The sequence below is a fragment of the Typopeltis vanoorti genome, chromosome 11 (assembly GCF_054136105.1).
Source record: "Typopeltis vanoorti isolate ZY-2024b chromosome 11, IOZ_Tvanoo_1.0, whole genome shotgun sequence".
In the NCBI taxonomy this organism is placed as follows: domain Eukaryota; kingdom Metazoa; phylum Arthropoda; class Arachnida; order Uropygi; family Thelyphonidae; genus Typopeltis; species Typopeltis vanoorti.
In genome coordinates, this window is record NC_143559.1 from 127,319,180 (window position 1) to 127,346,844 (window position 27,665).

Sequence of the window (27,665 nt, forward strand, 5' to 3'; positions counted from 1 at the left end):
GTACAGGAAGATGGTTTAATGTTAAATCTGGTATGAGACAAGGATGTACATTATCCCCTCTGTTATTCATTATCTATATGGATCACATTATGAAGGAAAGTGGTATTAAACATGATATCAGAATTGGAGATGTTAATGTCAGCTCTTTGCTTTATGCAGACGATGTTTTACTTTTGAATAAATCCGTTACAAGTCTGCAAGAGTCCCTGACTAAATTGAATAACTCTTGTAATAAATATGGTATGAAGGTCAGCATTAAAAAGACAAAGACAATGAAAATAAACAGAATTGTTGAAAATGTCAACTGTGTTGCAAATGGAGAACCTGTGGAACAAGTAAAACATTTCAGCTACTTAGGCACGAATTTTACTGAAGATGGTAAATTAAATATGGAAATAGACAACAGAATCAGCAAAGCTGGTATGGTGGGAAGTCATCTGATTAAATTCATATGGAATAAGAGAGAAATTAGTCGGAACACTAAATTAGCTGTATACAAGACAGTGTTCAAACCAATTTTAATTTATGGATCTGAGAGCTGGGTCAGAAGTAAAACGCTTGACCAAAGACTAGAGACTGCAGATATGAGAGGCCTGAGAAAGATTATGGGCATGAACAGATGGCATCAATGGCAATATCATATTAAAAACGAGGATATTAGGAAAGAACTTAACATTGTCAGCATTCGGGAATGCGTTAGCAGAGCTAATCTCAGGCGAGGAAATGGTATGGTCACTTAAACAGAATGGGCGAGGAAAGATTAGCAAAACAAGTGATCACTGCCAGGTTGGCAGCAAAACGACCCAGAGGAAGACCAAGATATAGGTGGATTGATATGGTGCAAAGTGCCTTAGACGATAGAAATATAAGATCTGATAATGTTGGAGTCTTGACAAGTAACAGACTGATTTGGAGGAAAATTGTAGATAGGAAGTTAGTAATGATGTAATTTTTTCCATGTAGTACTATCATATCCTGTACACCCCTTGAGGGTACATGGCAGGAATTTGATGATGATGAAGTAACTGCATTTTTTATGCCCTGTGATTATTTGGTATTTTGGCATTACCATAATGTGCACAAAACATATGAAGTGATTTATTTTGACTTTAGTTAGTGGCTAATTTCTTTTGGCTGAGGCCTTTTCATGCAGAATTTTAAGTCTTAAAATGCTTTAGGTTTTGGTGCTTTGTTTAATAAATGAAGTATTTTATTCCTTGAGTTGAAATGCATGATAGAAAAATTATTTAATTTTTTCCACCATATTAATCAATTATTTAGGGTGGAAATGATAGACATGGTGAAAGAATGAATGGAGAATGGGGTGGCTATGTAGAGAACAGAAGAAGCTATAACCAACACTATCACCATCAGCAACCTCGTTTACCACGGCTTCCTCTAAGAAACCATCAGAATTATTCTCATCAGCAGTGAGTGTATTTACTTTAATTTTCTTCAATGCATGGATTGGATTTTGTTATTTTAAATTATATTATTATTAGTATTATTGGAAAGACTTTTAATGGGATTATATTGATCAAGTGCATATAATAAACAACTAAGTTATACCAACTAAGGCTGTTTACATCTTCAGGGTACATAACTGATGTAAGGCACTAAAAAGTAAAAAACTGTTACAAACTATAATCAACCGATTCCAATTATATTAAACAAAGAACAGAACGCATACAATACATTCATAGAGCATGGATGATATCACTTGTTATTTAGGAACGTTCTATAGTTGGCACTATAATTCAGTTCTGGCAAGTTGAAGGATCTGATAAAGGTCTTCCATATATGCACTTGATCAATATAATCCCATTAAAAGTCTTTCCAGAGCTTTTTGGTCAAGAAAATTAAACGTTTTTTAACAAATTAGTATTATTGTTAACATTTGATCTCCATGGTGTCAAAGGACTCATTGCAGGTGAATCATTGAACCTGGCTTCAACCCATTCAGTCTACACACTTGCAACACTCTCAGGCAATACATTTCATTTACCAATCGCTCTCCATGCAAAGAACTTGTTTCTCACTTCCTTGCTTACACTCTCCTTATGCAGTTTCTAGGGATAACCTCTTGGTCTACCATTTTCTCCCTCTACTCTATGAAAATTTTCCTCCACATTAATCTGGTTATAATTCCTCACTGACTTATGTCTGAATCACATTCTCTCTCCTCCTATTCATAAGGCTCTGCAAGTCACATTCCTTCGATCTCTCCTCATTTCTGACATTCTATAGACCTTACATTGACTTAATAAACCTTCTCTGGACTCCTCGAAAACTAGACAACATGATCTGCACCTAGTACTCCATATACGATGTGATTAAGGCCTTTATGCAAGGGAACCATGACATCTCTGCTTCTGCACATGTCATCATCTGTTGGAATGTTATTACAGTTCTAGCAATATGACTCTTTAACTTCCAGTTTCTGTCCATCATCATTCCCAGATCTTCCATCTCTTTTACTTCCTTCAAAATTTTCCCCTTAATTGTATACTCTGCATCCTAACCTTGCCTACCAAATTTCAAACCTTTGCTCTTTGTAACGTTAAACTGATAGCTCCACACATTTGCCCACTCACGTAGTCTATTCAGATCCTCCTGCAAGGCTACAACATCTGCTCTACTTTTCATAGTGCTTCCCAACTTTCCATCATAGGCAAACAGCTGTACATCTCCAGTTAATCCAGTCCCCATGTCATTAACATGCAAGTTAAACAATAGTGGTTCCAAAACAGAATGCTGTGGCACTCCACTAGTGACCTTCCTCTTTTGGGATACCTCTCCTCTATAGAACCTAATGATAACTGTCTGACAACCAATCAGTTATCCCACTCACTAGTTTGTTATCTAATCCCATCTGTTTCAATTTAGCTACTAGCTTGCCGTGTGGCAGTCTATCAAAGGCCTTTGAAAAATTCAAGTACACCACCGTATATGCATCTCTTTTATTGAATGAATTTGTCACCATGTAATACATAAGCAGATTGCAGAAACACTGTCTTCCCTTAACAACCCATGCTGACCATCAGGGCCGGCGGACATGCGGGCACCGCTACGAAGGGGGCGCCACCGCCGGGGTACGGTTCATAAGTTCATTTTTAAGAAACAAAATTTTTATCATAAAAACAAAAAAATTCTTAGAATGATCAATATTAAAATAAGGCTGGATACACCGAATAAAAATTTTAAAAAATTGTATATTATCGTCTCTTTGATCTACCGGCTGTTTACAGTTTTGCAGCGAGAGAATGTTGTCTGCTGCAGTCTATCTAAAGGGAAACGGTGAACGGTTTTATGTGCAGAAACGAATTTTCGTACAAAACATTTATTGCTAGTTAACCAGTCATATGGTACGCATCTCAGTAGGCTACTGACAGTAGCGCAGTGCGTACTATTATTTCGTCTCCGTGTCGTGTTGCGTAATATGGTACTCATCTCCATAGGCTACTAACAGTAGCGCATTGTGGACTATTATTTCGTCTCTGTGTCATGTTGTTTAATAATTTATTGCGGGTATAAAATACAAATGGAATCAAAAATTTAAAAAAAAGTTATCCGGTACACAAAATCGTAAGCGTCATGCTGTGAAAGAAGCAGATATTACTGGGGCTCTTAATAAATTTTTTAAAATATTAAAATATTCTGATGCAGATTGTAACCAACTCGATACATCAGAAATCAGAGCTGAAGAACCGTGCACATCATCCAGTTTGCATGAAAGTACTATTGCAACTATTGAACTAGATAACAAGATGCATGATTTAAGTGAAAAACAGTTAAGAGAAGATTTATTTGTAGTTGACCATGAAACTAACACATTGTTATTAGTCTCTGTAAATTTAGAAGATCCAGGTGAATGGGGAAATATTGATGAAATATTACAAGTTGTTTTAATTGAAATGGGGCCTGTTCAAGAGAAAAATATAATATATCCCAGAGATACATATGGTCGTAAATTTGGCGACACGTATTATAATAGAAAAATGGAAAACAGGGAGCTCGTGCCAAGAACATAGCTCATTTATTCCTAAACTTTAAATTCTGTTTTTTGCTTTTGTTGCAAACTTTTTGCACCTACTGAATCAAGTAGTCTTATAGAAGGTTATAACGATTAGAGAAATGCAAGTACAACTTTGCATAGACATGAGACTAGTTTAACTCGCATGAAAAATTTCTTAAAATGGAAGGAACTTGATAAAAATTTAAAAATCAAGACTACTATTGATTGCCAGACTCAAAGCACGTATGAAATGGAAAAGAAACATTGGACGAGTGTTTTAGAATGCTTGATTGAAATTATAAAATATCTTGGTAGCCAAAATTTAGCTTTTCACAGATCATATGATAAATTATGTGAAAGGAATAACGGCAATTTTTTAAAATTAGTTGAACTGTTTGCGAAGTTTGATCCCGTTATGGAAAATCATGTTGAAATGGCCCTACAAGAAAACAATAGAGTACACTATTTGAGTAAAGACAGTCAAAATGAAATATTGGAAACTTGAAGTAACTCAATCAGGGATACAATTTTATTATCAATTCGGAAATCTAAATATTATTCCATAATTTTAGACTGCACACCTGATGCAAGTAAAACAACAAATGACCATTATATTCGCTTTGTTTCCTGTGACAATGGAATTGTCAAGATCAGGGAAAACTTTTTAGGTTTTGCAGATATATCAGATTCCACAGGAAGTGGTTTATGTGCAACAATAATGGAACAACTGGAATATCCCCATTGAAGACATGCGAGGTCAAGGGTATGACAATGCGGCAAATATGAACGGGGAAAAAGTATTGGCTCCAAAATTTCCTTTTGAACAAAATTCCTCGAGCTTTTTACATGCCATGTGCCGCTCATACTCTAAATTTAATCATTAATGATGCAGCCAAAGTAAATGCAGATACAATGTTTCTTTGAAATTATTCAAGAAATATACAATTTCTTTTCATTCTCTTACAAACGTTGGGCAATCATTTTAAAGTTCGTAAAAAAATTAACATTGAAATAGCCATCAGAAATGTGATGGGAAAGTAAAATTAATGCAATCCGCCCTCTACAATATCAGGAGAAATTTACGATGCACTTTTTTAAATTTTAAATAATGAAAATTTTAATAAAGAAACTCAGTATGAAGCACAAACATTATGTGCTAAAATAAAGGACTACAAATTTATTTGCTGTCGTATAACTTGGCATGATTTACTTAACAGAATAAACCCTGTGAGTAAAATGCTTCAAGACAAAATTATGAACATTACACTTGCTTTAGAATCTATCGAAAACTTAAAAATATTCTTACAAGAGTATCGATCAGATACAAATTTCAAAGAAGTTCTAAAAATGGCAAAAGAACTGAGTGAAGAGGTGGATGGAGAACAAGAATTTAAAACTGGTACGGAAGTTTGACGACGGAAGAAGACATGACAATTTGACTATGAGCATCATGACGAAATGTTGCAATCGCTAGAAGATAAATTTAGAGTGAATGTGTTTTATACACTTCTAGATGTTGCAATGTGTTCGTTAATAGAACGTTTTGAACAACTAAAAACATATTATGATAATTTTAATTTATTGTATAGATTACTACAAATTAATAATGAAGATTTACGAAAAAATTGTGACGATTTAGAGATTCTGTTGAAGGACGGCAACAATAAAGATGTAAATGCAATAGAACTATATGATGAGTTATGTGCTTTCTGGGATATTTTTCGGAAGGATAATTTAAATATTCAAAACCCTTTCGATATTCTTAATTTTATTGTGTTCAATAATTTATCTTTTCCTAAATTATTGGACTTTTCACTTGCTTTAAGAATACTGTTAACCTTAAGCGATCGGTGAATGTTCCTTTTCCAAGTTGAAATTGATTAAAACCTACTTAAGAACAAATATGTCACAAAAAAAGGCTTGTTAGTTCAGCGTTAATAGCTATTGAAAATGATATATGTGCAGACTTAGACGTTGAGACCATTATTTCTGATTTTGTGAATATGAAATCAAAAAGCCTGAAATTTTAATTTAAAAAATTTCAAGTATATTTATGTAATTTAATTTATTTTCTGTTATTCTGTAAAGATTATTATTTTTTGAATACTTATATTAAATGTTCTAATTATTTCCGAATTCTTTTCTTATTTTCTGATCTATCTTGAGTTTCTTTATTTTCCTAAAAGATAGTTCCATATAAAAATTATTAAAAAATTTTTACAAGTTACTAAGAATTTTTTAAACTTTAATTAAAATTCATTTTAATTTTGTTTAGCGATTCGGGTAGGTGAGAAAGCTATAATCCCTGTATCATTATGTTCAACGATTAAAGTAAAGTGGCTTTATCAAAATTTGCTTTAACTTTTGAATATTTTTTGAATATTCAGGTTTTTAACGATTATCCTGCCTAGTCAACGCCCCCGGTTTGTGACATTTAGCGAACCAATGTGTGGCTGTTCTGTCAAAATTTATTTAAGAAATTTCAAATAATTTCAATTTTTATTATTGTACAAATGCGTGTGTGATAATAAATTTTTATTATCACACACGCCCGGATTGTTACAGGGGCACTTAGAAAGAAATTGCATGCGGGCGACAAAGATCCTAGCGCCGCTTTTGCTGACTATCATAAAGAATACTGTTATTATCAACCCACTTCTGAATCGTAGTCGCTAGTTTATCACCTTAACAACAACCCCAGACACACAGATTGACTTATAATTTATAGCCTCAGTATTATTCCCCCACTCCCTCTTTGTGAAGTGGAACAATTTTTCCCAACTTCCTTTCCTTTGGGACTTACCCTGTTGCAAGACTCCTGTTGAACAGGTGTGCCAAAGATGCTATTAATTCCATAGAGGCAGTGTTTCTCAAAGTGTGGTATGCGTACCCCCGGGGGTATGCGAAAGGTCGTTAGGGAGTACGTGGCAATTTTCGGCTATGCATAATTAAAGGAGTCATTATGTTTTTCAACAAACAGTGCAATTAGAGACAACTGGGATAAAACGGCACTAACTAATGAATCATATCCTCTCTCCAACAGAAACTTCTGTATAGACCAAGCAAAACCATATGTTGCCGGTGGAACATATGGTTTTGCTTGACCCCCCCTCCCCCATCGTTAACGTGTTAACCACCTTACCTGCCATTAAAGATCAAATAATACAAACCCTCAAAAGCTTCATATCCATCATAAATTTTAATGGAATATCAATGATATTACACTTTTAATATGCACTTCACATCCACGGAAATGTGGACGTATATATATGTCCTAGCCAACTAAGAAATATATAGTGCAGTGTTTCTCAAAATTCAGATATTGCATATATCCCTTCTTAAATTTTCATTATTACCAAGTAATCCTAATTAATTGATTAAATTAATAAATTAATTAAAAATATTAATTAAAATTAAATATATATTTTATTTAAATTTATATGTTCATGTAAACACAAAAAATGATTTATTTTTAAATTTTGGTTCTCTAGAGATATAAGATGACACACTCATCAATTTCATTTGATCCAGATGCAATATCAACGTTTTCTTGTTGCTTACAGCTACTTGCATTTGCTATATTGCTCTCATTTAGGGGTTTTATAAATCCAATCTTTAACCAATGATCCATACATAAGAAAATGAAAGCTAAAAAAAAAATACTGTGTTTACTCAAATATAACTCTAACTTTTTTCCCAAAATTAAAGCTAAAAAATCGTGTTGCGAGATATGTGCGTAAATTTTCGGAAACTAAAGTTTTCAGAAAAAAATTGAAAATGGTGCGACTTACCAAGAAGCTCCTACTTGCTATCACTACTTTTGGCATCGAGAACAGTTTCTTTGTGTGCATCGTCAAAGTCATCTACCCAGATAGCGTCATCTTCTTTCCCATTATTTCAAGCAAAAATTACCAGTAATTTACAAGACTTGAGATACGTAGAGCAGCGAAGAACTGCATATGATTGGTGTCGTATTAACAAAAGATCGCTCAAACCAAAGACAAATTAGCATTTCAATAGTTGAGTTGAAATGTTAATTCCCTTCAACCGAATTCCATAATATCTGAAACACATTTACTTTAACAGGGAGTTTGGAATTCACCATTCACAGGGAGTTTGGAATGTATAGTTGAGGCTCAGAACACAGACTTGTAGAGAACCAAGAAACCATTACTTATTGTGCAGAGAGTAATACTAAATTTGGGTGGGAAGATTTTTTTATTTTGCCAGGACTGTGTGTGTGTGTGTGTGTGTGTGTGTGTGTGTGTGTGTGTGTGTGTGTGTGTGTGTGTGTGTGTGTGTGTGTGTTCATCAAGTCGTTTCTGACTCCTGGCGACTCCATGAACATACACTCTCCATTCCGATCTGTCCCTGACCATGTCTTTCAGAACCCCCAAGCTCACTCCAGTTGCTTCTTTAACTCCCTCAAACCATCTAATTCTTGGTCTTCCTCTTCTTCTGCTTCCATGAACTTTATCAAGCATCATCATCTTCTCCAGACTGTCATTTGCTCACATATGTCCGAAGTATGACAATGCTTGATGATCATAGCTTCAAGGGAGCAATCTGGCTTTATTCTTTATATGGAGATAAAATACATCCTTGTCGCACTGATTTATTGGTTTGCTTTGTAGGCAATGGTATTCTTAGTAAGCATCTCCAAATCCATAATTCAAATGCATCTATCTTTCTTCTTTCACTTTTTCTCAGGGTCCAACTTTCACATCCATACAGCACCACAGGGAATACCATTGCTTTCACAATTCTGATTTTTGTTGTGAGGCTAATATCTTTAAAGATCTTGCTTAAATTTGTCATTGTTTTTTTTCCGAGTAATAATCTTCTTCTAACTTCTTCGGTACAATAACCATCTTTATCAATTCAAGATCCTAGGAACACAAAATTGTTAACTGCTTCCATTTTCTCCCCATCTACTTCAAAATTATTAAGTTCACATGTTGCCATAACTTTTGTCTTTTTGAGGTTAAGTTTAAGATCATATTTAGCACTTTCTTCTTTAACTTTCATAATAAGTTCCTTCAAATCTTCTTTGCATTCTGCTAGCAAGGTGGTATCATCTACATACCTCAAATTATTAATATTTTTTCCATCAATTTTAATTCCAACTGAAGACTCCTCCAGCCCTGCCATTCTTAAAATGTATTCGCTGTACAAGTTAAACAGGTATGGAGATAAAATACATCCTTGTCGCACCCTTTACCTATTGTGAAATACTTAGTTTCTCCAAGATCTGTTCGGACAGTAGCTTCTTGTTCATAATAAAGATTCCTCAGAAGGATAATGAAATGCTCTGAGACTCCCATTGTTCTTAACACATTCCACAGTTTCACATGATCTACAGAGTCAAAAGCCTTGCTATACTCAAGGAAACAAAGGTAGACATTCTTGTGATATTCCTGTGCTCTTTCTATTATCCATCTCACATTGGCGATTTGATCTCTTGTTCCTCTGCCTGTTCATCTGGCATTTCTCTCTTCATGAATGGTTCCAGCCTTTTCTGAATGATCTTAAGCAAGACTTTATTTGCATGAGAAATCAATGCTATAGTTCTGTAATTTTTGCACTCTCTTGCATTGCCTTTCTTCAATAAAGGTATATAAACTGATTTTTTCCATTCTCTAGGCCATGTAGTTATGATTCAAATTTGCTAACATAGAGCTGTTAAAATTTTAACTGCCTCTTCTCGCAGGACTCTGAGCAGCCCAATGGGTATTCCATCTCCTCCTGGTACTTTCTTACTGGATATCTGTTGCAGTGCCCACCTCACTTTACTCTCCACTGGTACTGGTTCCTGTGTATAATTCTGCTCTTCAAATTTCTCAGTAATTTTGGAGTCCTACGTAGTCCTGGCAAGTACTACTTAGGAATAAATACCCAACAAATTATTGGTATTCAGTATCTGTAGTGACACTTGTGACATACTGAAGCAGTTACTGAATCAGAAAGACACAAAAAATTATGGTGTGTGTGTGTGGGGGGGGGGGGGGGGGCTTTAAGCAGATATTTTGATCTTAATCTAACAACAGATCAATCTCAGTATAATGATTCACACAAGGTAGAATAGTGACAATCAATTTCAAAATGATACTGAGCCATGTACTGGTATAATCCAATACACTACACACACACAAGGATGGTCTGAAAAGTTCTCAGCCTAACAATGAAAACACAGATTTATAATTTTGAAAATTATTTTTATTTTTCAACATAATCTCCCTTAAGACTAATACATTCATTCCAGCGATGGTGCAGTGCATTATCCCTTCCCTGTAGCAGTTCTCAGTAAGAACTGCAAAATACCCCTCTACAAACTGCAATTCGAAGAAAAATGCTGACCAGAGAGGAAGAGTTTGTTTTAGGAAGGGATAGAAGTCAGAGGGAGCCAAATCTGGGGAATAGGGTGGATGTTCCAACAATTAATAGTGCAGATCCCTTAATTTTCCCATTGCCAAAACACCTTTGTGGGCAGGTGCATTGTCCTGATGAAAGATGATTTTTTTTTTCTTCCTGCAAATTGGGTCTTTTCTCACGAATTTTTCATCTAGTCGGGTTAAAAGATCGGAATAATATTCCCCAGTTATTGTTTAACCTTTTTCAAGAAAATTAATAAACAGAATTCCTTTAGCATCCCAAAACATCGATACCATGACCTTTCCTGCCGATGGAACTGACTTTGTCTTCTTTGGCTCTGAACAACCGGCTTCTGTCCACTGTTTTGGCTGCTGTTTGGATTCTGGTGTGTAATGGTGAATCCAAGTTTCATTCATATTAATAAATCGATGCACAAAATCAGTTTTATTTTGTTAAAATGCTCCAAGCACTGTTCAGAGATTTCCATGCAAGTGTGTTTTTGATCTGCTGTGAGCAAGCGTGGCACCCATCTTGTGTAATGCTTTTACATTTGCAATTCTTTGTGCAAAATATATCCTACACATTCTTTTTTGAAATGCCTATAGTCTCAGCAATTTCATGCACTTTGACTCGCCGGTCATCCAATACCATGTTGTGCACTTGATCAATGATTTCTGGTGTTGTTACACTTTTTGGATGTCCTTCATGTGGATCATCTTCAGTGTTCTTCCCAGAAATTTTTACCAGCCGGGTGGAATAAAGCATTAACCAGACATACAAAAATTTTGAATTTTTGTATGCCTGGCTAATGCTTTATTCCACCAACGAGTTAAGAAAGACCCTTTTTTATAACAAATTAAAATAGTAATTTTATTAGAAATTACTTCAAACAAGGATAATATTTTATGTAGCAATTATAACAAACAAGACTAGGATTTTTCTTATTTTCTCATTAATAAAAATCTTGTAATGCTCGCAGCTTAAAATTCTATGCGTTAATTCTTCTCTTCTTCTTAGAAGCCCAGTTGCCAGCAGCTTTTTCATAATTAAAATCTGTTGGATCTGGTCCCTCCAGTGAAATCAGCATCAGATTATTTAGTGTTCTGACTGATGCAATTCCTCATACAGGTTTTTACCCTTTGTAATGCAAAGAAACCCCTTTCACATTCAGCTGTGCTTATAGGTATGGCCAGTCCAACAGCAGCTAGTTTTGCTAAATTTGGAAAAGACTTTTTGAGCTCAGATGTTGTTGCTAATTTCAGCAGTATTTGTCTTGGATCTAGATTTTTGTATGACTGTCCATTAATCATTTTTGATGCAACTACTGCCCATTCTAGTTTAGTACTTTCATAGTTTAAAACTGCAGGACTTCCATTTCTAGAATAATAATCAAAAAGAATCTCAGAAGCCTCACGTTGATCACGACTTTCTGCATTGAAAAGTCTTGAAGTATCGAGACTCTCCGGTTTGATTTCTCATCACTGTGTATTAAAAAATGTCTTAAATTATTTTTCCATTCTTGCTCATTATTTAGCCATGTCAATTCACAACATTAATTAGCCGGGTGGTCAGTAAAACTAGCCGGTTGGTTTGCCCATTCAAAAGGTCCTGGGGAAAACATAGATCTTCAAGGCTGATACGGCCATGTTTAAACTCTGCAGCACATTTCTTAATTGTTGAAAATGAAGGAGAAGAGTGCCCATAAACTTTTATGAACTTCTAATAAATTTCTTTTGGCATTAAACCTTCTTTTACAAAGAATTTTATAACCACACGATACTCAATTTTATCCATTTCAAGGGATACAGACAACACTTTTGCTTCAGACAGCTGCATAAAAGAAACTACTTGATAGAATGACTTGCAATTTCACATGGATGCTTATGATAGATGTTCCAACTAAAAAAAAAAAAAAAAATTTGCCGATAGTGTTGCCATCTATGGTCTAGGCTGAGAACTTTTCAGACCACCCTTATACAAGCATACACACCCAATTCTCCATTTACACAGTAGTTTGGTTCTAGAAGAAAACTGTGTTTAAAAAAAAAAAATGTAGAGGCTCACATCTGAAAGTGCATATGAAAAAATAGAAGAATGGTTCTAGATGTGAATACCCAATACAAACAATAAGTTATTTTCAAACAAAAATATATGAAAATCATTGAATAGAACTCTATTAAATTTAATGGAATATTTTTTATTTTTATCTTTCTTAAAGAAAATAGTGTCACTAATAAAACAGAAATTCAAAAAGGCCCAAATACACCTGTGCATATAGTTATTAGTTACATTTTATTTGCTATTACTTTCTGACAGTAGCTGCATTCTTTTGTGTGAGACTGGAATTAAATCACTTCCATCACTTGAAACACTTTGGCTGTCCTGTTCATACTACAGCGACAAAACCTTTTCTTCAGTAAAAGGAACTAAATTAGCACTGATTTCTAATAATTCTGAAGGTTGATTTTTTTTTACCACTAACTCTGTAATTAATCGTTGAGATCCTGTTTTGACTAAATTTTTGTATAATTCTTCATATCTCACCATACGTGACTTGAGTTCACCGTTTTTTTAAACTGTTCAGCTCGTTCAGTATGTGGATCGTATATAAGAAAATGACTTTTCAATTTACTAGCCATTTGAAGCCTTTCTTTAATTAATCCTGCAGTTAGTGGAATCCCTTCATCATCATCACTTTTTTCTTTTTCATCAAGATTCTCATGGATAGCTTTTATTATTTCATAATCACTAACAGCCTTGTCAACCATCAGTTCTTCAATATCTGCAGACAAAAAATCATCAAATCCTTCTCTGCCAACTGCATATGCTAACTGAATATCCCAATATCTAATGATATTGGGATATTCAGTTGTATGTAAAGGTACAGAGTTTTTCTTTTTCACACATTCTGGCCAAGTAGCTTTTCAGCATGCATTTATAGTTGATGGTTTCAATTATGATAATGCCGACTTAGCAAGTTTGATGTAATCCAAAATAGAAATTTTCTTCCACACATCAATAACTGTCAATAAATTATCCTTATCTAATTTATCCAAAATGTACTTAATGATAATGGACAATGTGTCTGACCCTCCTGTCTAGTGGTGGTATTAAGAATGTTGTATTAGGTGGTAGAAAACAGAATTCCACATTCGGGTGTTCTAAAACAGGAGGGCCAGACACATTGTCCGTTATCATTAAAACTTTTAATTCCAGATTTTTTTCCGTCAAATAGCGTTTAACTTCTGGAACAAAACATTGATGGAACCATTCATTAAAAATTTTTTTTTTAATCCAACTTTTTTGTTTACCTTCCAGTGCACTGGAACGCAAGCAAAAAGTGCACTGTTAAAATCTACACCTTTCATGGTTTTAACATATGATCTCCTGAAACATTGCTGCAAAATAATAGTCGCTCGATCCTTAGCTGCTTTAAAGTCACTTTTTTTTTTGCGATTTCGCTATATAAGTTCTACTAGACATTTTTTTTCCAAAAAAGGCTGGTCTCATCTGTGTTCCAAACTTCATCAGGAGTATAGCCACCATTTTCAATAATTTTAGACAGTTTTGAAAGAAATTTTCCAGCTGCTGGCTCAGCTGCACATGCAGCTTCTCCTTTTATTTTTACATTATGAAACACATATCTTTTGAGAAATTTTGCAAGCCAACCTGTGCTTGCAGAAAAATCGCAATTGTTGTTTGATCTTGTTGCAATTGTTGTTTGATCTTGTTGGTTGCTTTTCCTGAATCTGTTTGTACAACTGTAATGCTTTCTGTTTGATGACATTTCCATCTAAAGGTATTCCGTTTTATGAGCAATCTTCTATCCACATCATTAGGTCCTTTTCCATCTTCTCTTTTATGTCCTTGTATACGATGATGACTTGGCACCTAATTTTGTTCCATAAAGAGGAGATTTTCTAACGTGATTTTTCTTAATCTTTCTCATGGTAGCTTCGTTCAATCCAAAATATTTCAATAAGGATGTTGAACCTTCTCCAGCTGCTAAACAATCTAAAATTTGGATCTTAGTTTCTAAAGAAATAGCTTTTCTTTTCTTTCTTCTGTCTATGTGATTAATGGGGTAATACGAAAATATCTGAAAATAATCAATAACTCATTTTACTAATTTGATATTACACGTACAAAACTTCAAAATTTAATTTAATATTTGAATTATAAACAAGAAATGATTGTTTAGCAAACAGCTTAACTCCTTCCAAGTAGCTTTATATAGGCAGGCCTCCCATAATGGACTAACTTCAAGGAATCGGAATAGCACCCTTCTGCTTCCAGGAACCAATGGTAAGTGAATATAATGGATCATCTGTCGGCTTAACTTTGGGGAATCGTAATTACAAAAATTGATTTTTTTGTTGTCGCCACAGTCATGTACATTCTGTAGCTTAGAGTAATCCCCGATATTTAAAACATCGAGGGGTTCCTCAAAATTCAAGTTTAAGTACTTATGTACCATTCTAGGAAATGATAATTATAATGGAAATACTCTTTTTAACAGAACTGAATTCAAACAGAAATTTTAAAAACAAGTACCATTTGAACCGTGTTATTTTAAAATTGTGTTAAAAAAAAAAAAAAAAAAAAAGTCGTAAAAAGAATTAGCTGTATATATAAATTGCTAAAGACTGATAAGAATTATACTTTCCCAAATTTCTGGTAATAAGAGGCAATTGTTACCTTTTTTAAACTGTTTAGCATTCTCATTGAATAGGTGGTCATGTTTGTTCCAGAAGATTATTGCCAGTGTTGACTGCATTTTGTGTCAATGCCAGACTTCTCAGGCTTATTATAGGCAATATACAATTAGCGTTTTTGTAGTCTTTTCCTCCACAGAACATTGTCAGCCAAAGTAAAAGAGATGGCAATCACAAAGAGGAGACACCTAGTGAAAGATAACTAGGAGGAGAGTTTATTGATATTATACTTACTAAGTTGTATTTCTTGAGGATCTTTGAGATTGGTTCAGAGATACCTGAAATATAAGGAATTCGAGCTCTCCGTACTGGTTCTGGATTGTTTGGAGCAGGCTTGTAGGAGTGAAAAATCTGCATGTTCTTAGGAGAAACTATATTGCATAACACATTGAATGATATTCAGTTCAAGTTAGAGATTATAATAAATTTAGTTTAATCCTTTATCCAAGTGTGTGCAAACAAAGTTTGTGCCTGAAAGTATCTTCAGGACTGGGGTAAAGTGGTACAACACCGGGTGACTCCTTGCAAAGGTAGAGCAAGCTACCAACACTCTTATCTCAGTATCTCCCATAATGCAAAACATTGCAAGGAGTCGCCCGGTGTTGTACCACTTTACCCCAGTCCTGAAGATACTTTCAGGTGCAAACTTTGTTTGCACACACTTGGATAAAGGATTAAACTAAATTTATTATAGTCTGACCAAGTGAAAAATAAACTTTCAACATCTTTCTCTAAATCCAGAGTAATTTAATAAAAAGGTGGCACACCGTTTGGCAGCTCCTGTAGGAGGAGATGACCTTGCTAATGCTTCTGCCTTGGTATCTCCACTTGGGCCTGGCTCCCACTGAAGAGACCTCAATAAAGGTCGAAACTAGTCTGGGTAGTGGCCCTTCCCTTAATGCATAACATTATACATATCCGCAAGTAGATGTGTTTTGCATTATGGGAGATACTGAGATAGGAGTGTTGGTAGCCTTGCTCCACCTTTGCAAGGAGTCGCCCGGTGTTGTACCACTTTACTCCAGTCCTGAAGATACATTCAGGCGCAAACTTTGTTTGCACACACTTGGATAAAGGATTAAACTAAATTTATTATAGTCTGACCAAGTGAAAAATAAACTTTCAACATCGAGTTAGAGATCTTGAGGGTTGGAGCAGACCACTTAGTCAGATTTAGCAATGTTTTGGGGGGTGCTTAAGGGTCAAAGCTGTATAACTGAGAGGAGACCTCCACATAGCCTTTAAAGGAATGCGGAGAACTGACCAGGGCTTCTGACCTAATGTCCAATCCTCACCTTCTCGTGGTGCACCCTGTTGGGTATCTACTTTGATACTGAACGAACGAGGATGGGCTGGCAATTTGGGATTTAGCCGACCAAATTGTATTCTTATTGGTTAAACCAAAATAAAAAATGATGGTACAACATGACAAAATTTCATGCCGGCTGGGGTGTCGCCCGGTTAAACAAGGCCCCCGTTGTTTTCGCCAGGGAACCAGGGCGAACAGCGAAAAGTCAGCTACTGGAACAAATCTGAAAACAAACCCCAACTCAACATCACCAGAGTTAAAGATCAGTACTATCAACGTAAGAAGCCTGAATGGCAAAGAAATGGAGCTAGCTGAGGAATTAGATAAGTACCAGATCGACATAATAGGGGTGACTGAAACAAAAAAGACCAAAACTGGTGAGATCTTTCTGAGCAATAAATACAAAATGTTATATTCAGGCAATAACAATCAAGGAAAAGGAGGAGTAGCCATAGTATTCAACACTAAATACGAGGCTAATGTTCTTGAATGGCAGGCAGTCTCAAGTAGAGTAATGTGGGCAAATATGAGAATGGGGAACTGGACAATGAGACTTATTTGTGCCTATGGTCCCACAGAAGGTTCTACTAAGGTAGAAGTGGAGGAATTTTTTGAGGCTTTAGAAAAAGCAACTGACACAATGAAAAAGGAAAAGTTGATCCTTGTTGGGGATCTAAATAGTAGAGTAGGAAATGATTGTGAGACATACAAAAATATTTTGGGAAAATTTGGAGAAAAGAGCAAAGCTAATAATAATGGCAAATATCTGTTGGATTTCTGCTCAGGACATGGACTGGTTATTACTAACACCATGTTCCAACACAAAAATGTGCACAAATTCACATGGAGAGAAGAGGCTAGGAATAAGAAAAGTCTCATTGACTATGTTATTGTTGATAGTGATGTTTTCTCCCTGGTGCAGGACACCAGAGTGTACAGAGGATTTGAAATTGGAAAGGATCACTATTTAGTCTTGAGCAGGATAAAATTGAATTTCATATTGAAAAGAATAACATGTAAGAAAGTTTTAAAGCGAATAAAAGTTGAGCAGCTCTCAGATGTAAACTGTAGACTAAAATACAGAAATATTATTGAAAAGAAAATGAAAGAGTTTGAGAACAGGAATCAAACCTTGGAGATTCAGTGGCAAACTCTGAAGGAAACATTGATTGATTCTGCAAGAGAGGCATGTGGTGAGGTTGTGTGCAAAGATAAAAAAAATCAGAACTCCCTGGTGGACACAGGAAGTTAAAGAGGCAGTGAAGGAAAAGAAGAAAGCATATCAAAAGTTCCTGGCAAATAAGTCAGCTTTTACTCTTACAGAATACAGAGACAAATGTAAGAAAGCTAAACAGTGTAAAACTAGCTAAACAAAAGTCATGGGAGGACTTTGGCAAGAATATAGAAAATAAATATCAAGGTGGCAAAATATTCTGGAAGTTGTTGAAGAAGCTTAGGAATGGAGGAAAGAGTGCTGTAAAAGGAATTAGAGATGATAAAGGTGAAATGAAAACAGGAGAAAAAGATATCCTTGAAGTATGGAGTAATTACTTTGAAAAACTGCTAAATGAAACAAGCAGTGATGACAGCACAGTGATAAAAAACACTGACCAGGCATGCAGTCAGGAATACATATCCATACTTGAAGTAGAAAAAGCCATCAAAGGCTTGAAATGTGGAAAGGCAGCAGGAGTAGATGATATTCGACCAGAAATGCTGAAGTATGGTGGTATAAGAGTCTTACAGTGGCTGCACTGCATATTTAAGAAAGCCTGGACAGAGGGACGAATTCCCGATGATTGGAGTAGAGCTCTCATAGTACCCATATATAAAAAGGGAAATAAAACTGAATGTGAGAATTACAGAGGTATTTCCCTACTGAGTGTTCCTGGCAAGATCTATGCAAGTATACTTGAGAAACGGTTGAGAAGAATTGTGGAAGAAAAGCTTGGTGAAGAACAAGCTGGATTCAGGCCAAATAGAGGCTGTCAGGATCAGATCTTCACTTTACGACAAATAGTCGAGAAAGCATGGGAATATAACAAAGATCTGTATTTAAGTTTTGTCGATTTGGAAAAGGCATATGACAAGGTGCCAAGAGAGAAGCTATTCAATACGCTGCAGTTATATGGTGTCAATGGGGCATTATATCAAGCAATACTTTGTCTTTATTTGAGTTGTGAGTCAGCAGTTAGAATTGAAGGAAGTACAGGAAGATGGTTTAATGTTAAATCTGGTGTGAGACAAGGATGTACATTATCCCCTCTGTTATTCATTATCTATATGGATCACATTATGAAGGAATGTGGTATTAAACCTGATATCAAAATTGGAGAGTTAATCTCAGGTGGTATGGTCACTTAAATAGAATGGGAGAGGAAAGATTAGCAAAACAAGTGTTCTCTGCCAGGTTAGCAGGAAAACGACCCAGAGGAAGACCAAGATATAGGTGGATTGATACGGTACAAAGTGCCTTAGACGATAGAAATATAAGATCTGATAATGTTGGAGTCTTGACAAGTAACAGACTGATTTGGAGGAAAATTGTAGATAGGAAGTTAGTAATGATGTAATTTTTTCATGTAGTACTGTCATATCCTGTACACCCCTTGAGGGTAAATGGCAGGAATTTGATGATGATGATGATGATACATGCCTTTTTTTTTTTTTTTTTTTTTGAGATTAATTATGCAACTAATCCTGTATGTAGTGGCCAGTGAAGCTCGGGTTGCAATAAACAAAGATGGTCAGTACACTTGAAAGAGCAGGATGTTTAAGAAGGCTAATTTTTTATCCTTTTCTACTTTCATGGTGAAGTTGACATGGGTTGTAAGCTATTGATAGTCAAAAACCAGGATTATATGGAGGATAATAGAAGTGCTTAAGATAGCAATTGACTAATGGAAGCAAAAGAGGGTGCCCCGTTGAAGTACCTTTTTATTTGTAAAGTTTATTTTGGCAGACAAAGTAGCCAGAATAAATGGCAATCAATCAATTTTATTATGTCAGGAAGGAAGACTTATGATAATAACTGAAAAGTGTCATTGAGAGGAACATAAAATATCAAATTCTAGTCGGCAGACTTATACGTTGGTTACTCATAACTGTTATTTTTCAAGAAATAATGTATACGAAAATTACTTAAATATAAAGAGCTAACAGGCTTCATTTCGGCAATATAAACATTAATTGAATTAAGGGGAATTAGATCCCACGTGGTTTTAAAACAATAAGAAACTCAAAGATTGGAATCACAGTTTCATGCCGAATATAGTATAAAAAAACTATAAAAGTATCGGTGAATACTAGCGTGATCTAAATGCAAGTAGTCCTAGAACGTAGTACACGGGCAACTCGTTGCAAAGGTGGGAAAAGTTCTGATCGTATTCTTGGTATTTTCCATGATGTAAAAACACATTTCCTAGGAAATGTATGCTGTTATTATGGACATGCATAATGCATAGCATTATGCATGTCCATAAGGATATGTGCATTGCATTATGGGGTACTAAGGCAATTGATGGCCAATTTAGTTAAGCAGCTTAATGACATGTGAAGTCATTAGCTTCTATATACAAGTATCCCAGTCATGAAGTGACTTCGCATGCAAACTTTGTTTCCTTACACTTGGATTAAGGATGAAACTAAGAATATAATTTCTTGGCATCTTTAATTTATAGTATAACCAAGTGGAAAAACTTTCAATGAGGTACAGTAATCTGACATTCAAAAGAACAACCCTTCAATTAACCGACCCTTGTATGTCAACCAACTTCTTTGTAGAGCACCATGTTATAGTATTTAAATTATCTGAATTCATCGTTGATATAATTTAAGAGTCAGATAAACAGTGGATTACTGTATTTCAAATAGGAAATGACCTCATCTAATTTTCAAGGATTTAATATATATATATATATATATATATGTATGTATGTATATATATATATATATATATATATATATATATATATATATATATGTATGTATGTATGTATGTTACGGTTAAAGTGATAAATCCGGTTATTATTAATAATTACCGGTTAAAGTGAATAATTTATGAGAATTAATCACTTTAACCGGTTAAAGTGAATAATTCCTAGAGTAGTCTGGTAAATGTAATAAAAACATGTTTATAGGTTTTTATTCTCAATAGAAATGATAACAGCTTAGGTTAGGTTAGGTTATAATGAAAAAAGTAAGGAAAGTACTTCTTTTGCACTCAATGAAATCAGAAATCATTATAAACTAACCTAACCTAAACTAACCTGGATGTTGCATGTCGAACCAGAGTGTAGTCGTAGTTTGTCATGGGCACATTAATGTGGATGAAAGATAAACGTTGTTGTGGGACGAGCTTAATGATTGCGGGCAGATAAATGGGGATAACAATTAAAAGTTGTTGTGGGCAGATGAATGGGGATAATAGATAAATCAGAGAGGAACTGATCAGTGTTTTTCTCCATTGATGAAGAAAGAGGTACAGCAACGACATTTATCTATAATCCCCATTCATCTGCCTACAACAACTTTTATTTGTTATCCCCATTTATCTGCCAGAAATCATTAAGCTCGACCCACAACAACGTTTATCTTTCATCCCCATTAATCTGCCCACGACAAACTCGTCTACACTCTGGTTCGACATGCGACATCTAGGTTAGGTTATGTTATAATGATTTCTGATTTCATTGAGTGCAAAAGAAGTACTTTCCTTACTTTTTTCATTATAACCTAACGTAAACTAACCTAACGAATAAAGGTTAGGTTAGTTTCTAATGATTTCTGATTTCATTGAGTGCAAAAGAAGTACTTTCCTTACTTTTTTCATTATAAACTAACCTAACCTAAGCTGTTATAATTTCTATTGAGATGAAAACCTATATATAAACATGTTTTTATTACATTTACCAGACTCCTCTAGGAATTATTCACTTTAACTGGTAATTATTAATAATAACTGGATTTATCACTTTAACCGTGACATATATGTGTATGTCACACTAAAAAGAAATTTCTGTGAAAGTTGTAGGAAAAAAAAGTTAAGCAGATTTAGTAGTATTTAGATAAGCAGCTTAAGACTCATCACAGCAGGTAAAATTCTCTATGACAACGATGCATATCACATCTTTCTTTGAACACTTATGACATTGTGTAAAAGTAGCAAGATAAGTCTTGGGAAGACTTCATTAAGAATACAGAAGATAAATTTCAGGAAGGTAGCAATATGTTCTGGAGACAACTTGAAAAAAAAAAAAATGAAACTGTTAAAGGAATCAGATTATAAAAAGTGCCATGAAACTGAAAGCTGAAAATTAAGATATCCTTGATATTCATCATCGTGAAATTCCTGACATACACCCTGAAAGGGTGTATAGGATATGATAGTACTATATGAAAAATTTACATCACTAACTTCCTATCACCAATTTTCCCCCAAATCAATCTGTTACCTGTCAACACTCCAAGATTATCAGATCATACATTTCTAGCTTCTAAGGCATTTTTTATTGTATCAATCCACCATCATCTTGGTCTTCCTCTGGGACATTTTTGCTGCTAACTTTGCAGAGAACACTTGTTTTTCTAATCTGACAATACCACCTGAGATTAGCTCTAGTAACATTTCTGAATGGTAACAATGGCAACTTATTATTATCTGAGACCTCCAGGGAGTCAAGGACTCACCGAGGGAGGCTATAAATCACCCGAACCAGCTATCATACCTTCCCTTAAATTCATTCACACTAGATGCACTCACTGCGCTAACGGCAAATTATACCACTCACTCACTGCTGTCTGGGAGAAAAACCTAGCTCTTACCCATATTATGACCTTTTTCTTGAAGTTAGATTCACATAGGATCACACAAATTAAATTTGTGTGATCCTATGTGAAACAAAGAAGGAACACATAAGCTATGTAAGGAACAACAGACAGGATATATCAGGCCTTTCTTCCCACTTTGCCTCTACCAACCATAATATTGAATGGGATATGAGCCATATGTCTTACATAGAAGAGAACTACCATTCCAGAACATTTTAAGAAGCTGCTACAGTTGCCCGTTCAACAGGTAACTTAAATAAGAATCAATGCCTAATCTTACCAGATATATGGAAAACTCTCATTTAACCAAAAAAAGAAATGAACTTTCATGAAAATTACAATAAATTTCTCAACAAATAAAACGTTGTACTTGCAACATGCATATTATATCATTCTATCATGCACAGTGATAACTTTATATAATTTTTAGAATTGTCAGTTGGTTTCCTAGTTTTTGTTACTTTCTATTGCTTACCAGTGTATCCTTTGAAAATGCTGACAGATATCAGTCAGTGAAATGTCGGATATTAAACTATTATCAACTTGACTAACATAAAGAATTAAGTCTTTTTATTAATAGCTCTTACCACTTTCTTGACTGCAAATAAATCGAATTTCCATGGATGCCCTCGTGTTCTTTCTCCATCTTCCATATAACAAAAAATTTCATCAGTTGATGTCCTATAACACCCATTCAAAAATTTATAGACCGCTATCATATCATCCCCTCTTTCTCCTGTTAACCATAGTCTGCAATCCACATACTCGCAATCTGTCCTCAAATTCTAAATCCCATAATCCAGATATAATCTTTGTAGCTCTTCTTTGCACCCTCTCCACAGCTTCTTTATCGCCTTGGAACCTGGGAGACCAAATCTGTGCACAATAATCCAGGTGTGGTCTTATCAAAGCCTTATAAAGAGGCAAAATGACGTCTTCCTTATCCTTACATGTCGAGGTCCGCTTCAGCATCGCAATTATCCTCTGAGTTGTATTTGCAACTTTTGCTATGTAACTTTTGAACTTTAAATTCCTATCCACCAATACACCAAGATCCCTTGCCTCTTCAGTTTCTTGTAACATAACCCCACTAATATAATATGCAGCTGGAACTCTAATCATGCCAAAGTGCATTACACTTACTAAATTGACAGCCATTTTTGTTTGCCCAAATTTCCAGTCTATTCAAATCATTTTGTAATTGCAGAATATCAGAAGCATCCCTGATTGCCCTGCCTATCTTTGCATCATTGGCAAACAGTTACACATCTGATGTTAGGTCCTTCCTGATGTTATTAATGTATAGATTGAACAATAATGACCCAAGGACTGAACTCTGAGGTACACTGCTGGTCACCTTAATCTGGCAGATTCCACCCACTGTATACCACTTTTTGATATCTCTCTGTCAATCATCCCCCAATCCAAGTCGAGAGTTTATATTCCAGTCCCACATTCTCCAGTTTATGCAACAGACTTTTGTGTAGTATCCTATAAAATGCTTTAGAAAAATCCAGCATTATCATAGTGCATCCATTCCCTTTATCTAACTCGGCTGTAGCATTGTTATAAAATATGAGCAAATTGCTAAAACATGACCTTCCTTTAGTAAACTCAAGCTGCTCCTTGCAGAGTAGCTTGTTTGTCTACCCATTTCTGTAAGCAAGTTTTTACCAACTTCTCTAAAATCTTCACTACCACACCTACCAGAGATACTGATAGGTCAGTAGTGAGAAACATCAGTTTTTACACCACCCTCATACAATGGAACTATCATCCATTCCTTCCATTCCTGTGGTATCATTCCTGAGCTGAGACTGAAGAGTTAGAAACATGCAAAAAGTCCAGCCAATTTGGTTGAACATTCCTTTAGCAGACTTGATGATATTTCTCTGTCCCTATAGAGAGATTCTCATCCAGGTTATGCAACAGCTCTTCAACCTCATTTTCATGAACCTCTAATTCTTCATGATATATGATATCAACCAGGTGTATGTACCTGGTTGATATGTCTTAGCAAAGTGAGCACTCATGAACTGAACAATATCATCAGCTTCCGACACTCGAGTACCATCTGCATTCAATAAAGTTATTCTTCCACATTCATTCTTTCTTTTACACTTGCAGCATAACGATAAAATTCTTTTGGATTGCCTTTAGCTTGCATGGGCAATTTCTTTTCATACTTCGATTTAGCTTTCCTCACAATACTCGTTACTTTTCTGGCCTGAGGTTTATACACCCTCTGTCCAAAAAGAAACAAACTTTTAGAAAATAGAAGAAATTAGTGGCGCCACCTGTTGTATCTTTTTGTTGTCGAAAGCGGCAACTTTCATTAGTGTTGTGTCAACTGTTTATGACACTTGTTTCATTGGAAGCGAAGAGTGACAGTGTGTTTTGACGAACAGTTGGTCATCACAATATTCATGCCATATGCGACAAAGTCTCGCTATCACTCACTTCAAAACTTCGAGATAAAACTCGCCATTGACCATTTGGCCAGGCGAAACAAATTCTTTGTGGATAATGCCCTTGGAATCGTAGAAATAAATCGGCATTGTTTTTACTTTTGACTTCTCCAGGCAACTTTTTTTTCGAATGCCCCTCTTCTGGTGGTCTCCACTCAGCACTCTGGCGCTTTGTTTCAGCTCATACTCAAAATACTATGTTTCGTCACCAGTAACGATCGTTTCAAGGAAGAGTCCTTACGAGCGGTTTTAATTAGGTCCTTGCAGTGTTCAATTCGATACATTTTTTGGTCGTCGGTCAACTTGTGGGGAATAAATTGCGAATTCAATTTATGAAGGCCAAATTCTCAGTCAAACTGTTTTGCACAGTTGATTTTGGAATCTTCAGTCACTCTCACGAATGATTTTGGGTTTTCTTTGATGAAATCATGCACTTTTTGGATGTTAACTTCGCTCGGTCCAGTTTTTGGACAGCCCAGCTTTTTGTCATCCTCAAGCGTCTCACGACCACTTTGAAATCACTTAAACCACTCGTAAACTTGAGTACGGGAGAAGCATTCATCACCGTATGCTTTTTGAAGCATTTGATGTGTTTCGGTAAAACTTTTACCAAGTTTAATACAAAAGTCAATCGCAGCTCTCTGTTTGAAATTCATTTTCTGACCATCCATCAAAACACACTGTCACTCTTGGCACTATAACTCAGCTTCAAATGAAATAAATATCATAAATAGTTGACACGACTAATGAAGGTTGCCACTTTCGACAGCAAAAAGATACAACAGGTCGCACCACTAGTTTCTTCTATTTTCGAAAAGTTCGGTTTCTTTCTGGACAGAGGGTGTATATTTCATAACTCCTCTCACTCTTATTCTCATAATATTCTTTCGACATCTTCTTGTGGATTTTTTGTTTAATAAGGTTGGACATCCATTTCACTCCCAGCCTATTTATTCTTCAAACACTAAGGATACATTCAGATACCTCTTCATTTAAGTACTTTTTCAAAGATTCCAATGCATTGCTGACATTTTTCCCATTCAGTAACTGATACCATGGGACCAAAGATAGTATTCTCCTAAGTTGTTCGTAATTTCCAGCTTTGTCGTTCAGCATGTAACCTGTTTTAATTGGAGCTTCAATACAAGTAGATACTTCCCACAAAAGTACAATGTGATCACTGTCACCAATTGGTGGTAAAATAGTCACAAAGAGACGCCTTCTGATGCTATGAGCAAATCCAACACTCTTTGACCTCGAGTTCCTTCTTTCACATGCTGCTTGCGAAAGTTGTCTCACAACAACTCAATAAATTCCTTTTCTTTCTTATCATGAGATTTCTCTTCTATCCGATCAATGTTTGGAAAATTAAAGTCACCCATAATGATCATTCGTTTGGTACCCATAAGGCTAAATTGGCAATGCATTTCTTTGTCCCCTGCAACTGAGCCACCAGGTCTGTAGCAACACCCCACCATATATTTCATTCTGTTAACCTCCACTTCACACCAGATAGACTCAAACTCACTGCTACATGGTACATTGTTACCATCAGTTTTCTTGTGTTTCTACCTTAACTGGATTTAAGGCATCTGATATCGTTAGTAGCACTCCTCTTTTCCTAAAAATAGTATACCCATTACACTCGATCCCACTTACTATATCTGATTCTGATAGACAGGTTTCACTAATGCCAACAATCGTTAGGCCACATCGTATTCAATAAAGTAATGAACTCGACCCCTTTGTTTCTAATGCTCCTGGAATTTGTGTATAGACATAATAAATTACACCTAGCCTATTCTTATAATTAGATATGCAATCTGCTTGGTCTTGTTCTAGAATTTTCTCTTTTCCCTCCCCAGACATACTTAAAACATCCGAACCTAAAGCATATTTTCCCACCCCTTTGCCACATGTGTAACCATGTTCGAAGACATTCATATCTTTATCATGTTTGCATACCATGGCTGAACTTTCACACACATTTTTCCCATTCGATCTTATACCAAGAAGTAATTTCTCCAGGCTTCTGATGCCAAATGAATTCAAGTGCAGGCCATCCTTCTTATACAAGTCTTTTCTGCCATCAAACACACCCAACACATCTAAAAACTCACATCCATATCTTCTACACTTCCTTTCTTTTAGAGTTACTCGGTGATCAGCATTCAGTTTCAAAAATTATGAATTCTACAACCATGCTATAACTAACTCTTTTTATTATCCCAACGTTTCGGTCTTCATATCAAGATCATCATCTGGAGCATACACAAATATACAAGACAAGCTGAGTTACATTACAAAGTAAGCTAGAGAAACAATGATTTGATCACATGTTATTCTACTGTCATGACCTCTAGTGAAACAAAAAAATTATTTATAAATTGCATCAAGCTAGATTTAATTTAAGATAACATGAATAAACATTTTTTCTTAGTTTTCTTTCAGTAACAATGATGTCCTATTTTTAGTATTGCAATTGTTATTTTTGATTTAGGATCCTGGATTTACTACAGTCATGTTTATAGGTCTTCTTAAAGAGGAAGGTTCTGTGGGTCGAATATATGCCTTCCATATGGGATTTTTAGACCTTCATTATTGTTCAGATTGGGGTGGTTGATAATGATCTCACAGGCTTCCTTAAATTTGCATTCATACCATGTTTTGGTGTGATGTAGACAACTAGTGCTTTTCCAGTCAATTCTATGTAAGGTGTTCAGGGCATGATCAGAAAGGCCAGCTACACCATAATTATTATATTTAATGTGTCATTTATGTTCAGACAAAAAAGAACATTTATATTTATGTTCAGACAAAAAGAACATAAATTACACATTAAATATAATTATGGTGAAGCTGGTGATCATGCCCTGTGAACACCTTACATGGAATTGACTGGAAAAGCACTATTTGTCTACATCACGCCGAAACATAACATGAATGCAAATTTAAGG

At 35.3% G+C, this 27,665-nt stretch overlaps 1 protein-coding gene across 1 annotated transcript in view; it reads left to right on the forward strand.

The window, feature by feature from the left end:
* The window catches only part of LOC150102034 (uncharacterized), a 148,994-nt gene that overhangs the window by 110,167 nt on the left and 11,162 nt on the right, over nucleotides 1-27,665 (forward strand). Inside the window, exon 6 of the mRNA XM_090400925.1 lies at nucleotides 1,282-1,430. Coding sequence (XP_090257051.1) covers nucleotides 1,282-1,430 — 149 coding nt within the window. The remainder of the gene's footprint in view (nucleotides 1-1,281; nucleotides 1,431-27,665) is intronic.